The sequence below is a fragment of the Mustela lutreola genome, chromosome 14 (genome assembly GCF_030435805.1).
Source record: "Mustela lutreola isolate mMusLut2 chromosome 14, mMusLut2.pri, whole genome shotgun sequence".
Lineage (NCBI taxonomy): Eukaryota > Metazoa > Chordata > Mammalia > Carnivora > Mustelidae > Mustela > Mustela lutreola.
In genome coordinates, this window is record NC_081303.1 from 62355541 (window position 1) to 62371510 (window position 15970).

Here is a 15970-nt window from a genome sequence, read left to right on the forward strand (position 1 = left end):
TTTCCCGAACACGTGTAGACGCAGATTACTGAAGATACTAATGGACCTGGGTATAGCATCTCCTGGCTGGAAAATGGAATATTCCAGAGGGTGGAGGGGACTTTAGAAGGACTCTCTTGATGATGGAGAACTGGGCACATAGTTTCCATCTCCTGTTGCCTTCTAGAGTGACAGGGTTGAATGAGAGGATGAAGAGGTGCTATTCTAGAAGGCTCACACTTGGAGCAGATTTGTGGTTTCCCCAAGGCCGTGTCTTTATCATTCGGTCATTCCTTCAGCCAAATAATATTTACCAAGCCCCTACCATACACTGTGTTAAACCTGGGGAATACAACTGTGAAAATCATGTGGTCTGTCTTTTAGCAGTTATTTCCCCTCTTGAGAATTGTCTTCAAGTACCAAATTATCTAGAGGCATTCAGTTTTTTCCTACTAAGAAGCATGCAGTATTTAAGAATGTCACAATCCTGGTTTCAGTTCTTACTCCCCATTCTAAGTGGTTTTCTTTTCTTTTTTCTTTTAAGATTTATGTATTTATTTGAGAGAGAGCACGAGGGCATGGGGGTGGGGCACAGAGGCGGTTCGCAGAAGGAGATGGGGAGAGAATCGCAAGCACACTCCATGCAGCACACAGAGCTGACACGGGGCTCGATTTCACAACCTGAAGTCATGACCTCAGCTCAAACCAAAACTCTGACACTCAACCAAATGTGCCACTAGGCACCTCTGTAAGTGGTTTTCTGTAAGCCATTCCAATACTCTCTCTGAATACTTTTGCAGCCCATTTTCCAGTGCACTAACCATATACAAGCCCGAACTTGCCTTTAGTGCCAGCTTCATACAGCATTCCCTCTATGTAAAATGGGCTGTCCTTCTATATGAAAATCATGTTCTTGGAACCTCTTACCCTGGTATCATTAGCTTTGTTACCAAACCAACTAAAAAGCTGCGCAGATCATTCTGAATACCAACATTATATCAAGTTGGATGTTCCATTTCAGAGACTTTTATTTAGATGACATTTTTACTGTTTTTAGTTGAAATTAAGTGGATAAGGCCACATTTTATATGTACAAATATATTTCTATATCTTGATCTGTTCCTTCTGATAAGATCTTTACATCCTATATCTCTCTTATTGTGGCCGTAATACACAGATACCATGATGGAATGAACTGGTCGTACAAGAAACTCCGTTACGTACCTTTCACTTTACATATCTGGCCTGCCATTTCCCACCTGTGCATTTATAACCAAGGCTATAACAATGGAGGAGGAGCATGAACTAAATAAAAGAAAACAGATAAAACTATTAAAACTGTAGCTAAGAAGAAAGATATATCCGCCGAGAAGAAAGGTATATAAAAATGGAAAAAGATTCAGCAGAAACTCAAATATATAATATTAGATTTTGGATGTACCCAATTGAAATGAAACGTAGGAATGTGTATACCAAAGTCAGATATAAATAACCTTTGAATAAACAGCTGTTAAAGGTTATTCATTCACAACTAACTATTCCCTCCACCCACCCCACTTTTTAGGGTATCTGAGAATTTCTTAGTTTTGAAAATAGCTAACACTTATCAAGTCCTTGCTATATGCCAGACACTGTTTTAAATGCTTTATCTGTATGGACTCAATCATTTTAACAACACTATGAGTAAAGTGTTACTATTCTCATGTTATTTAATCTTATCTCTTTCAAATGAGATAAGAATTGCAGGGGTTAAATTAGGTGTCCAGGATCACAGAACTTTTAAGAATGAAGCTGGATTTCAAACTCAGGCAGCTTGGTTCCAAAGCAATACTACCTCAGGGAAGAAATCATAAGTTTTCAAACCACAGTTGCAAATACCGCCCATGGTACGCTAAGCATAATGTAATATACACATGAACTTGGTTTTCTTTCCACATTCAGATTGACAATGTATCATGAAGTTGGGGTCAGCTAGAAATGGTTTCTTTGAGAACAAATGGTTTAATTGAAAGAATAACATGATAAATTCTAACACTATGGGATTGAGAAGAACACAAATAATAGAGAACACTTTAAGATGTTTTCCTGAAACTGCAGAGTGAACAGGGAGAAGACACTAACTCCTACAACTTTTTTTTTTAAGATTTTATTTATTTATTAGACAGAGATCACTAGTAGGCAGACAGGCAGGCAGAGAGAGAGGAGGGAAGCAGGCTCCCTGCCGAGCAGAGAGCCCGATGTGGGGCTGCATCCCAGGACCCTGGGATCATGACCTGAGCTGAAGGCAGAGGCTTTAACCCACTGAGCCACCCAGGTGCCCCACTCCTTCTTTTAACCATACTCTTTTGTCAAAACTAGAAATGCTCTTGCCATCATAACATCTTCCGCATGTAATGAGAGCAAAGTTTGATTGTACGGGAATAATGCCAGGCTATCTTTCAAGCCTGCCTACAAACTCTCATTTGAAGACTATGGAAAATTCCACGTGCAAACTAGACTTAATTGTGGTCTCATTCAGGAAGTATTTTCAGTTAAAATGAATTTAGTATTCAGCTAAAAGTTCTTTGCACCCCCCCCCTTTTTTTAAGTTCTAAGAAAAATCTTTGCAATGCTTTAGAGCTATTATTTGAATATTTAAAAAAATATTTTAAGTTGAACAGTATATGTATAACCTTTGATTTCTGTCTTGTCCTTCCAATCTCGGAGATTTTGTGCACTGTAATGTTATCGGGACTGTCCTGCTTACCAACACTGAAGCAGGTTGTTTAAGTACTCAGTTGTGAGTATCTGGTGAAAACCTTAAATAACTAGATAAACAGCCCAGCTGCCAACCTAAAGTAATCTTACACTTAGGGGGTGAGTGGCCCAGGAAATTTGCTCTTTGTCATTTTGACTTGGGTTTGAAAATGGACCTGGGCTGCATTCCAGCTCAAAGAGCCGTTCACTTCCAAAGACTCCTAAATTGTCCCAAGGAGCTCATTTTAGCAGTGGATTATTTGTGTTTGGCTGGGCATCCTAATAGCAAAAGCTGTCTGCTTTGGCAAGCAAAGGCTATGGCAGGATTTAGAATTACTGTCCCCAGTGTTTTTCTTGATGAGGTTATTTTTCAGAAAAGCACTCCCCCCATTTTAAAAAGTGACACTGCATGAGTATTGTGCAGGTGGTTTTCTCGAGCTCAAAAGTTTCCCATGACAGGGTGGCCTGTTTCATGTATCAGAGGCAAATTTTAAACAAATGAGAACAGCACCAGATTTTCTCCCAAACCAAAGCTTTCTTAATGGCATATTCTTCTTTTGCTATACCATAGGTAACGGTTACTGGTTAGCTAGGGCCAAGTAAGAATTTGGGGTTTTAAATTAAAAAAAAAAAAAAAAAAAAGTGACAGAATTTGTGAAAATTTTTTCTGTTACGGAATAGAGAGTGTAGGTACTTGAAAACTCAATGCCTGTTTATCTACACAACTATAAATGCCTGTTATCTGACTCTCCCACTAGCCTGTGAGGTCTCCTGGGAAGACACGACTAAGTTTCAGTTACAATTAGTCGGAAGCTGACTAGCATGGTACTTACACACTGTAGATGTTCAGATGTTAGTGGAAGGCCCAGGTGAGACCATAACACAGGGTTAAGTCATGCTTTACTCATTGTATTAGAGGGGTCCACAATTACATACACAAGAAGAGCCACAGGACTGAAGGCAGAACGTGTTAGAATTTCTACTTACATTAAGTTTTACCTCAATTGTATAACTGTTTAACATCACATTTTGCTATCACAGTATTATACCTGTAAAATTTAAAACAAATAATCACCCTATGACCCAGCAATTGCACTACTGGGTATTTACCCTAAAGATACAAACGTAGTGATCTGAAGGGGCACGTGCACCTGAATGTTTATAGCAGCAATGTCTACAATAGCCAAACTATGGAAAGAACCTAGATGTCCATCAACAGGTGAATGGATAAAGAAGATGTGGTATATATACACAATGGAATACTATGCAGCCATCAAAAGAAATGAAATCTTGCCATTTGTGACTATGTGGATGGAACTAGAGGGTATCATGCTTAGTGAAATAAGTCAGTCGGAGAAAGACAACTATCATATGATCTCCCTGATATGAGGAAGTAGAGATGCAACACGGGGGGCTAAGGGGGTAGGAGAATAAATGAAACAAGATGGGATTGGAAGGGAGACAACCATAAGTGACTCTTAATCTCACAAAACAAACTGAGGGTTGCTGTGGCAAGAGGGATAGGGAGAGAAGGGTGGGGTTATGGACATTGGGGAGGGTATGTGCTATGGTGAGTGCTGTGAAGTGTGTAAAACATGGTGATTCACAGACCTGTACCCCTGGGGATAAAAAGAGGTTATATGTTTATTAAAAATAAATAAATAAATAAATAAAAACTAAAAAAATAAACAAACAATCAGACATATATTCAGAGTGCTTGTTCAAGATATATATTTTTTAAAGATTTTATTTCATTTATTTGACAGAGAGAGATCACAAGCAGGCAGAGAGGCAGGCAGAGAGAGAGGAGAAAGCAGGCTCCCTGCTGAGCAGAGAGCCTGATGCGGGCCTCGATCCCAGGACCCTGAGATCATGACCTGAGCTGAAGGCAGCAGCTTAACCCACTGAGCCACCCAGGCGCCCTCAAGTTATTTTTACTGATGGGGATAATGATCAAAATCTTCTGAGTCCTTCTTCACTTCTTTACTGCTCCATAATTAGTTTCTCGTGGGAGCTTATGGAATTTATTTAATTTGAAATAAATAAAGAACGTAATAGGTAGATTATGAATAGACTTTAGCCATTGAAGGAAAAGGGGAGGAAAAAATTAGTGCTAAGTGCCAGATATTTTATCCTGGTTAATCCTTACAACAACCCTGCGAGACAGGTATCTCCATTTTATAGATGATGAAGCAGAAGGAATCAGGAGGTGTTTCCTCTGCTCTTATTTTCTGGAATAATTTAAACAGAATTGGTATCATTTCTTCCTTATTTGGTAGAAAATATCAGTGAAATCATCTAGGCCTATTTGTGAAGATTATCAATTATTGGTTCAGTTTTTTAAAATAGATATAGGCCTGTGCAGGTTATCTGTTTCTCCTTGTGTGAATTTTACTAGATTGTATCTTTTAAGGAATTGGTCTATTTCATCTAAGTTATCAAGTTTGTGATCATAGAGTTGTTCATAATATTCCTTTATCATCCTTTTTATATCCATGGAATCAGTCCTGATGGTCCATTTTTCATCTCTGATATTAGTAATCTGTGTCTTCTCTCTTTTTTCTTAGCCTGGCAAGGTGTTTATCAATATTACTCTTTTCAAAGAACTGGCTTTTGGTTTTGTTGATTTTCTTTATTGAATTCGTATATTCAGTTTCACTGATTTCTGCTCTGATTTTATTTTCTTCTGCTTACTATAGATTTAACTTATTCTTTCTCTAGTTCCTAAAGTGAGAATTTAAATTAGTGATTTCTGCTGTGTTCAGTCAGTGCTATAAATTTCCCCCTAGGTACTCCTTTTTTTGCATCCCACAACTTTTGGTAAGTTGTACTTTAATTTTCATTTAGTTTGAAATATTTTTTTAAATTTCTCTTGTTGCTTCTTCTTTGACCCAAATGTATCTAGAGGTATTTTGTTCAACCTCCAAATATTTGGGGATTTTTCAGCTATATTTCTGTTGCTGATTTCTAGTTTCATTCCATTGTGATCTAAGAGTCTACTTTGTATGATGTATATTCTTTTGAATTTGTTGAGGTGTATTTTATGGCCCAAATGTGGTCTATCATGATGAATGTTCCATGTGACCTGGAGAAGAACATGTCAGCTATTGTTGTCTATAAATGTCAGTTAGAGTTGATTGGTAGCTGTTCTTTTCGATTGTGTACCTATTGATTTCCTACCCCTGGATCTGTCAGTTACTTAGAAAGGGGTGTTGAGATCTCTAACTACTACAGTGACTATTTCTGTTGCAGTTCTGTTTTGCTTCATGTATTTTGATGCTCTGTAGTCACACACATACACATTAAGGAATGTTATGTCTTCTTTGAGAATTGACCCCTTTATTTTGAAATACCCGTCTTTATCACTGACAATTTCCTTATTCTGAAGTCTATTTTGTCTGAAATTAATATAGTTACTCCAGCGTTCTTTTCAATGTTAACATGGTATATCTTCTCCATCCCTTTACTTTTAAACTGTTTGTGTCTTTTTCATTTAAAGCAGGTTTCATGGAACCAGCATATAATTGGATCTTGTTTTTTTCCACAGTCTCTTTGCCTCTTTATTCATATATTTAAACTATTCCCATTTAAAGTGATTGTTAATATAGTCAGATTAATGTCTACTCTATTAGCTGTTTTCCATCAGTTACCTTGTTTGGTCTTTTGTTTCTGTTTTGTTTTTGCTTTCCACTCTTCCAGGCTTATCTAGTTTTATTCAGCATTTTACATGATTCCATTTTCTCTACTCCCTTGGCATATCAATTATACTTATTCAAAAAAATTTTCTATGTGTTTGCTCTAGACTTTGGAGTACACAAATAATACTCATCAAAGTTTTCTTTCAAATAACTCTGTACTGCTTCATACGTAGTTCATCTACCTTATAACAGATTATTCCAAACCCCACCCCATTCCTTATAGTATTGTAGTCATTCATTTAATTCATGCATAAACTATAGTCCCTGATTATGTTCTATTTTCTATATTGTACATATTATGTATAATGTATATATATTATTATTATTTTGAACAAAATGGCTATCTGAAAGGTAATTAAGAAAAAAATGAAAATAAAAGGCTTTATTTTACCTTCATTTATTTCTTCTATAATGTTCCTCACATCTTTTTATTTTTTCAGTGTTCCAGGATTCACTGTTTATGCAGCACACCCAGTGCTCCATGCAATACGTGCCCTCCTTAATACCCAACACCAGGCTCACCCAACTCCCCACTCCTTTTCTCCTCTAAAATCCTCAGTTTGTTTCTCCGAGTCCATAGTCCCTCATGCTTCGTCTCCCCCTCCACTGTGCCCCAATTCACTTTCCCTTTCCTTCTCCCAATGTCCTCCGTGTTATTCCTTATGCTCCACAAGTAAGTGAAACCATATGATAGTTGACTCTCTCTGCTTGACTTGGTTCACTCAGCATCATCTCCTCCAGTCCCATCCATTTTGGTACAAAAGTTGGGTATTTATCCTTTCTGGTGGCTGCATAATATTCCATGGTATATGTGGACCACATCTTCTTTATCCATTTGTCTATTGAAGGGCATCTGGCCCTTTCCACAGTCTGGCAACTGTGGCCATTGCTGCTATGAACACTGGGGTACAGATGGTCCTTCTTTTCACTACATCTGTATCTTTGGGGTAAATACCCAGTAATGTAATGCTTCTCATTTCTAACCTCTTTCATTTTCCTTCTCTCTGATAACTTCAAAGTTTTCTTTCTTTAGAAAAGAAATTGTATTTCTTACACAGGAGGGTGACCCTTGACAAATCTCTTCATTTTTTTTTTTTTTAATTTTTAATTTTTTATAAACATATATTTTTATCCCCAGGGGTACAGGTCTGTGAATCACCAGGTTTACACACTTCACAGCACTCACCAAAGCACATACCCTCCCCAATGTCCATAATCCCACCCCCTTCTCCCAAACCCCCTCCCCACAGCAACCCTCAGTTTGTTTTGTGAGATTAAGAGTCACTTATGGTTTGTCTCCCTCCCATTCCCATCTTGTTTCATTTATTCTTCTCCTACCCACTTAAGCCCCCATGTTGCATCACCACTTCCTCATATCAGGGAGATCATATGATAGTTGTCTTTCTCTGCTTGACTTATTTCGCTAAGCATGATACGCTCTAGTTCCATCCATGTTGTCGCAAATGGCAAGATTTCATTTCTTTTGATGGCTGCATAGTATTCCATTGTGTATATATACCACATCTTCTTAATCCATTCATCTGTTGATGGACAAAGATACAAACGTATCTTTGGGGCACATGCACCCGAATGTTTATAGCAGCAATGTCCACAATAGCCGAACTATGGAAAGAACCTAGATGTTCTTCATTTGTTTTTGAAATATTTGTTTGTCTGCAAGTCTTTGTTTCTCCTTTGCTTTTGAAGGATAATTTTTCGGATACAGAATTGTAGGTTGGTGATTATTTTCTTTTAACACTTTCTTACTCCACTCTTGCTTGCGTGGTTTCTGCAGAGAAGTCCAATGTAATAATGTAATTCTTATCCTTGTTCCTCTATCTGGAAGGTGGTTTCTCACTCCACCCTGCCTTTGGCTTTTTTTGAGAATATGAATGCGTAGGTGTAAATTTTTGATGTTCTCTGAGCTTTCTGAATCTGGTTTCATGTCTGTCATTAATTTAGGAAAAAATTTAACCATTATTACTTCAAACATTTCTTCTTCTTTTCTTTATGTCTTCTCCTTCTGATATTCCCAGTATGCATAAGTTATAAATAATGTGATTGTCTAACAGTTCTTGCATATCTGTTCCATATCTTGCATCTGCTAGTTCATCTTTTTCGTTCTCTTTTCCTTTTGCATTTCAGTTTTAGAAATTTCTCTGATTCTTTGCTCAGCCATGTCCAGCTCCTACTGAATCTATCAAAGCCATTTTTTATTTCTATTATAGCATTTTTGATTTTTAGTGTTTCCTTGGGTTCTTTTTTAGCTTTTGTGTCTCTGCTTGCTTTACCCTTGTGTTCCTGTATATTGTCCATCTTTTTACATTAGCACCTTTAGCGTATCAGCCGTAGTTAAATCCCCGTCTGACAATTCCAACATTTCTGCATATCTGAGTCTGTATCTGATGTTTGGTTTGTCTCTTCAGATTTTAGTTTTTAGGGGGTTGTTGTTGTTTGCCTTTTAGCATGAGTTTTAATTTTTTGTTGGACTCTAGACATGATATATCAAGTGGAAAGAACTAAGGAACATAGGACTTCAGTGTGAATGTTTATGTTTTCTGCCAAGGAATTAGGCTGTTCACTGTTGACTATAGCTGTTGTGTCAAAGCTAAAATTTTCTTCAGTGTCCTTTTCCTTCTCTCCCTGCTTTTTGGTTTTGTTTTGTTTTGTTTGAGTGTAAATAGAGACTCCTAAATGGGGTCTCAGACTTTTAGTTATTTTGGCTCTGATCCCTGTGTTATTACACAGCAGCCTAATGATGAGTTGGTAAGTTGTGGGAAGGGGAAATTCCATAGTCCTATGATTAAGTCTCAGTCTTAGTAAGTCTTATTTCTCTTCCTTTGTATCAGTCAGTCTTTGATGATCCCTCAGGCTGGTAAAATATTTGCACTCCAGACAGGCTTTATTAAGGAGAACAGAGAGCTCAAATGGCTACTTTTGCCCTCCCTCTGCTGGAAGCAAGAGTGAGGTTCACAGTGTGAACCCGGTAGGCCTCCTAGTAGTAAAACTCAGGGCAGCATGGGAACCCCAGTATGATGGGGTGCCTCAGAGTTCTTAACTCTCAAATGGCCCACCCTGAGTCACCAGAAATTTGTTAGTTATGGTTGAAGGTATTCCTGTGATACTTTCTTTGGTGCACTTCTCTTTCTGAACTTCTGCTCCCAGTAGCTTGTGAACCTTGGTACCTGCCTGTCTCTCCTCCTTTCAAGGCAGAAGTTTGCCCTGTGACCTCAGTTTTCTGAAGGATCTAAGAAGAGTTGGTTTGAAATCTGTTCAGCTTTTCCTGTTGTGATGATGGGAGTAATGACTTCCAAACTCTTTTACATATTGGACCAGAAACTAGAGTCCACATGAGTAAACAAATTCAGGTAGATTCAATACCTCAGCCAAGCTGAAAACACTAGTAAGTGGTAGTCCAGGGATTCCCACTTGGTTCTGGGTAGGCTAGAGCTTGGCATGGGGCCCAGCACATGTTTGACAAATGAATCAATAGCTCCAAAGCCAGGCCAGAGCCCTTTCTACTATATAATACCACCATTGTCAAAAGTCAGTGATTAGGTGATGTCTAGGGTATCAGAGAATAAAGAGAATAACCAAATGAAAACTTCATCAATAAAAAAAAAAAGAACATTCTTAATGGTATTAGAGAAGGAAACAAAAAATTACTTACATAATAAGGGAAAGAATTACTATAAAGTAAGCCTAATCAGCACCAGAATACTTTGGTCAGTGTGGACAACTAACTGAAATGTAAGAGGTAAATAAACCTTGGACTACACTATTTCATTTCTATCAGTTTGGTAAGCTGCTTCTAGAAGGGTGTTCAGAATATGAAAGTGGTTTACAAGACAGATGCAAGGTTGATTTGGAAAGTGAGGCCGTTGGAGGAAGAGCCCTCTGTTTCTGGAGAAGCAGCAGCTGAAGGTCCGTTGAATAGGCCTCTAAGCACACGAAGAGCAGGCCCACCTCCGCCATTTGCAGAGCCCAAGGTCAGAGCAATGGAAGCCACGTAGTATATGATTGAAAAGTTACAAATCAAGTTAACTGTTAAATAAATATGTTCTGTAATTCTGTCATAATAAAAATACTTTTATGGGGTGCCTGGGTGGCTCAGTGGGTTAAAGCCTCTGCCTTTGGCTCCAGTCATGATCCTAGGGTCCTGGGTTTGAGCCCCACATCGGACTCTCTGCTCAGCAGGGAGCCTGCTTCCTCCTCTCTCTCTCTCTCTCTGTCTGCCTCTCTGCCTACTTGTGATCTCAATCTCTGTCAAATAAATAAAATTTTTTTAAAAATTAAAAATTAAAAAAATACTTTTATAACAACATCAAGTACTACATATGAAATTAAGAATGAAAGTTGGCAAGATATCAAAGATAACAGAATTTACTAATTGTTCCCATGACTTGGTTATCTGTTGGTTGGGTGAGTAATAAAATAAAGACATGCAAGTTATGCATAATTATGTATTCCATATAATTTATTTTCTTGTATTTCAGCAGAATCATTAATTTATATTTTTTTAAGTTTTATTTTTTTTTAATTTTTTTTTAAAGACTTTATTTATTTATTTGACAGAGAGAGACCACAAGCAGGCAGAGAGGCAGGCAGAGAGAGAGAGAGAGGAGGAAGCAGGCTCCCCGCTGAGCAGAGAGTCCGATGTGGGACTCGATCCCAGAACCCTGAGATCACGACCCGAGCCGAAGGCAGCGGCTTAACTCACCGAGCCACCCAGGCGCCCCAAGTTTTATTATTTTTAGAATCAAGATCTTAATTATTATATTATCAATAATGATATAAACCAGATTTTAAAAGAAAATTTAAATCTATTTAAAGCATGTACAGTTTGAATATATTTTTAGCAATTGTCAATTAAAGTAAATGTAAAAAACAAAAATTTAAACTTACTTATATATCTAAAATATGAGTTACTTTATGTATTCAGAATCATGTTATGTCAAAATGAGGAATAAATATAATTAATAAATATCAAAAGTTTAAACTAAGATCATTTAGATAAATTTAATATTTTCATTTACTTTTTGAAATTTAAATTATTATATGTATTTATAAAACTGAAACTATTCACAGTCCTAGGTTTCTGAGTTCATCAAGTGCCTACATAAAAAAATCACTACCATGCTTCACACATATACCTAAATTTCATACATTCAAATTTAAGAGTAGTTTGAATTATTTACTGTTGCAAAATATTCCTGCTGTGTCAAGGGCAACTCTCGCAAATACGGTATCAATTCCTGAGTACTTCTGGAATCACAGTTTGGAATAAAAAGAAAGCAAGAGTATGGCTGTTTGGTGCCCTAGAAAAGTAATGCTCAATTATGTGAAGTTCTACTGCATTTATGCTATCCAAGAGGAAGAATTTTATTCAAATTGATTGTTTTTTTTTTTTATCTAAGCATCTTTGTCACTTAAATTCATTTCATCCTTGAAAGCAGTGTCTGTTACAGCATAACTGTCCTTCATGTCACTTGGGCTTAGTCACTTTCATTTCACTAACACAGAGCAACAGATGTGAGCTGCTCCCTGGGGCCTGAATAGCATTAGTCATAAAAACAGATACTTAGGGTTCAGAGCTCGGCTGCGCCAGGGTAGAGAGCCAGGTCCCTGGCGGCAGACACACTCGCGTGTTCTTTGGTACCTTTATGTTTTGTGTCTTTGTAATGTACGACCCTCTCTGAAAGAGGTGGGCTCAGGGTGGAGGTCCTTCTTCCAGGGTTTTCTTAAAGGGAAAAAAGGCAAAAACTGTCCCAAATCGTCTCCATTGAGAAAAGACTCCCGTAGGAGGAGACACATACAGTTTTATCTGGTCTGACTGTTATTTGCAATATTCACTGTTGATTTAGTACTTTACTTCTTTAATTTATTTGCCTTCTTCACATGCATGAAGGGCATTTTTATCCTCAATCAGATGCTGCTTCTCTGGTTACTGAGTAAAAGAATGATTTCCCCTCTAAACGCCTGTAACATTCCTTTGAATCAGTGCTGTGGTACTTGGCACAGTATATCACCTTTCCTGTTTGATTCATTCGGTCAACAAATGTTTATTTATTTATTTTTTAAAGACTTTAATTGTTTATTTGACAAAGACACAGCAAGAGAGGGAACACAAGTAGCGGGAGTGGGAGAGGGAGAGGCAGGCTTCCCACTGAGCAGGGAGCCCGATGTGGGGCTCTGTCCCAGGTCTCTGGGATCATGATCTGAGCTGAAGGCAGACGCTTAATGACTGAGTCACCCCAGGCGCCCCAACAAATGTTTATTTTTTACAAAACAAAGTACCTACTCCTATGAAGCTTATGCTGTCATGTGAGACACAAGATAAATAAATATGTAACATCGAGGAAGGGTAATTAAGAAAATAGAGGCCAGTTGAGGTGATAGAAAGTTTCAGGAATGCTGTTTTGTATATACAGGTAGTCTGGGAGGGCCCCTTTGAACAGAAATGCAATAAAAGGAGGGAATGAGCCATGGAAATAAGTGGAGAAGAGGCTGTCTGGATGGAGGCATCTGTAAGTATAAAGACAGAGAGGAAATGTATCCAAATAAACAGAAGTGTTGCTAAAGAAGACTGAATGAGGGGAAATGTAGAGGAAGGTAAGCCACATCAGAAAGGACCCCAAAGCACAGCTATGTGGGGGCCTGATAGGTCAAGATAAAAAGTACAGATGTGTGAGTTTCTTGAAGACAGGTAAGTGCATCTAGCCTTTGCATCGCTCAGAGATTTTTAATAACCCATAGCTAGGGCAAGCTATGTAACTGAGGAAGCTTCAGTCCTTCTGGCTTTCAGCTGATAAAAATTAACTGCCAATTTTGTCTTATTTGAAGATATGGTGGGAAACTTGAAGTGTAGTTAAGTATCTGTCTAGAAATTTAATATGATATAAATTATAATGAAATAATAATAGAAAGACAAAGTCAATAAGATCTCTGTGGTAATCTTTGATCTTTTTTCTTCCCAGGATTTCCAAACTGTATTACCATCATTTGATCTCTTCTCAAAGTATGGAAAATTATATTCAAAAGCTGGGCAAATTATCTAAAGGTACGCATTTTTGATAAGAAGGACTTCAAAAAGTATGTTAAAAAATTTTAAAAAATCAAGATTGACTTTAATTCTCAAGCATTTTTAAAACCATGATATAATGTTTATATATCATATGACTCCATTTTTCACTCTAATTTAATGGTTTTTAACATTCAAAAATGACAGATTTTATTTTTCAAAGATTTTCTCCAAAGAAAACTCAAAATATATTAATAAAATTGACAAAAATCTGAAGTAGCCTTTTTCTTTAAGTTAATTAATACAATAAAATTGTTTTACACAACTCAGTGAAAAAATATTGGTAGTGTCCAAAAGCTAAAATAGTTAAAATACTATTTCAGTATGTGTGTTATTTGAAGTATGAGTTGTCTTTAGGGGATTCCAAATACAGAGTGTCTAGGATCTCTGATTATCAGAGTTAACAGTAGAGAGAAGAACAGAGATACCCACATACACAAAAGATCACAGAAGGAGCTCTCAGTGAAAACTGTTTAATTGTTGAGGAGTCATGGAATAGGAAGTGATTAGAATCAAAGTAAGACTAATTAGGTGCTCTGGCACTTTCAGCCTAATGTAAAGGAGGTGTTAGATGAAGACAGCCAAGATCGCTGTAGCTGAAGGAAAAGAGGCAGGAATGCGAAATCCCACTGGAAGGAATTCGCAGGTGCCGGCACGGAGAAGCGAGGGGAAAGCGCTGCCAGGAGAGCATTGGAAGGTGCACAGAGTAGATTCAAGCAGCTTATGTTTGTTCTGTAGATTTAGTGTTGTATCTCTCCCCCCCCCCCCCCGCTTCAACTTTGGAGGCTTCAACTCAAAAATTAGTGTGTTTAATGTAGATAGTATCTACCTCTTAACTACTCCAAAGGTATATAGGAAGGGAAATATGAAATATTCTGAGCTAACAGAAAAACATAGTGCCAAGCAGAATTGTGGTTTCAAAGGTGTATAAAGTACCATTGCATATGGGAACATTTATCTAGTATTTGAGATTCACAGTATGTCGTAGTGGAAATAAAATTTTTCATATTTGTGTATGACTTCAGATGTTAGTTCAGAAATATAGCCTGAAAGAAATCAGAGAGGGAGATAAACCATGAGAGACTCTGGACTCCGGAAAGCACACTGAGGGTTATAGAGGGGAGGCGGGTGAGGGGGGGAAAGGGTAACCTGGTGATGGGTGTTAATGGGGCATGTTTTGTGATGAGCTCTGGGTGTTATATGCAACTGATCAATCATTGAACACTGCATCAGAAACTAATGATTAGTATATGTTGGCTAACTGAACATAATAAAAAGAAAAGATACAGTCTGTTTATAACGGGGAAAGGTTGAGAACAATATGAATACTCAGTATATGGTAAGTTAAATAAGACAAATACAAAACTGTGAAGACATTAAAAATGTTAACAAAGATCTTTACCTATTAATTTGAAAAATGCCTGTATTTCTAAGAAAAGAAGGCTGAATTCAAAAGGTTGTGTAGTACGACTCCTTTAAAAAAGGGGTGCGTGAGTGTGGGTGTGTGTGTATACACATACATATATAATGTGTATATATGTATAAAAACACACTTGAATGTGCTTACTTGTATATTATATGTATATGTATACATTCTTATAGGGCAAAATGTTAATGATAGTTATCTTTAGCTAGTGAGATTATGATTGCCTTTCCTTTTTGGGTGATACTTCTTTGTAGTATCATTTTATAAAATTTGTATCTAATCAGACAAAAACAAAGTGTTAAAACAAAATACTCCAATAGGGACTACTTGCTCTTGTCTACCAATTACAAAAACATCTTGACTTTATTCTATTCAATCATAATAATTTAGAGACAATTATCTTCTTTTTCTGAAGACAAAAGAATTACTTGCTAAATTATTTATAAAGAAGAAGGGATGAGTAACAAATGTTTCACATTACTTTTAATTAAAACGAGTGCACAATGCACAGATATGTGACAGAAATATGTGATGGAAATTTAAAAAAATGTTTGCTAACGCTTCTCTTGGATTTTTAACTATTTTGTAAATTGAAAATATTATCAAAATGTCGTCTCCCCTTCTTGGAAAGGAAATTAATGTCTGCTGTTTAATTTTGGTAAGTGAAGGGTAGCAGCCTTAGCTGAGGCTCTCCTATTAAGATTTAATTTCACCAAATACAACAAAGTGCTTCTGTTCTTTGTAAAGAAGGCCAAGACGGTGACACTCACACCAAAGTGTTGAATAAAGATGCCATAGTAATTTTTAGAGCTATCTATTTGATTGCTTCAGCTTCAAGGTAGTTCATCACTTCACTATAATTCACCCAACATGGCCTCTTACACCCACACTACGTTTTCCCATCAGTCCGATTAGAATAGTGATGCCTTTACCAGATTAATCTTTCTTTCCATAGCATGCCTGTGTTTAGGATAAACAGAGCCTACACTGCCCATTTTGATTAATACACTAAGATTTCCGCCACTGAAATTGCTGAGAGTGAATTAGATT

General features: G+C 37.2%; 1 protein-coding gene across 2 annotated transcripts in view; it reads left to right on the plus strand.

Annotated features, from left to right (window-relative positions):
- Positions 1-13691, plus strand: part of SPATA17 (spermatogenesis associated 17) — a 179745-nt gene extending 166054 nt beyond the window's left edge. Inside the window, exon 9 of one of the 2 annotated variants that reach the window (XM_059146518.1) lies at positions 13391-13691. In XM_059146518.1, the coding sequence (XP_059002501.1) occupies positions 13391-13471 (81 nt within the window). In that variant the 3' untranslated portion in view covers positions 13472-13691. The remainder of the gene's footprint in view (positions 1-13390) is intronic. The other variant, XM_059146516.1, reaches the window with a different exon arrangement.
- The last annotated feature ends 2279 nt before the right edge of the window (positions 13692-15970 follow it).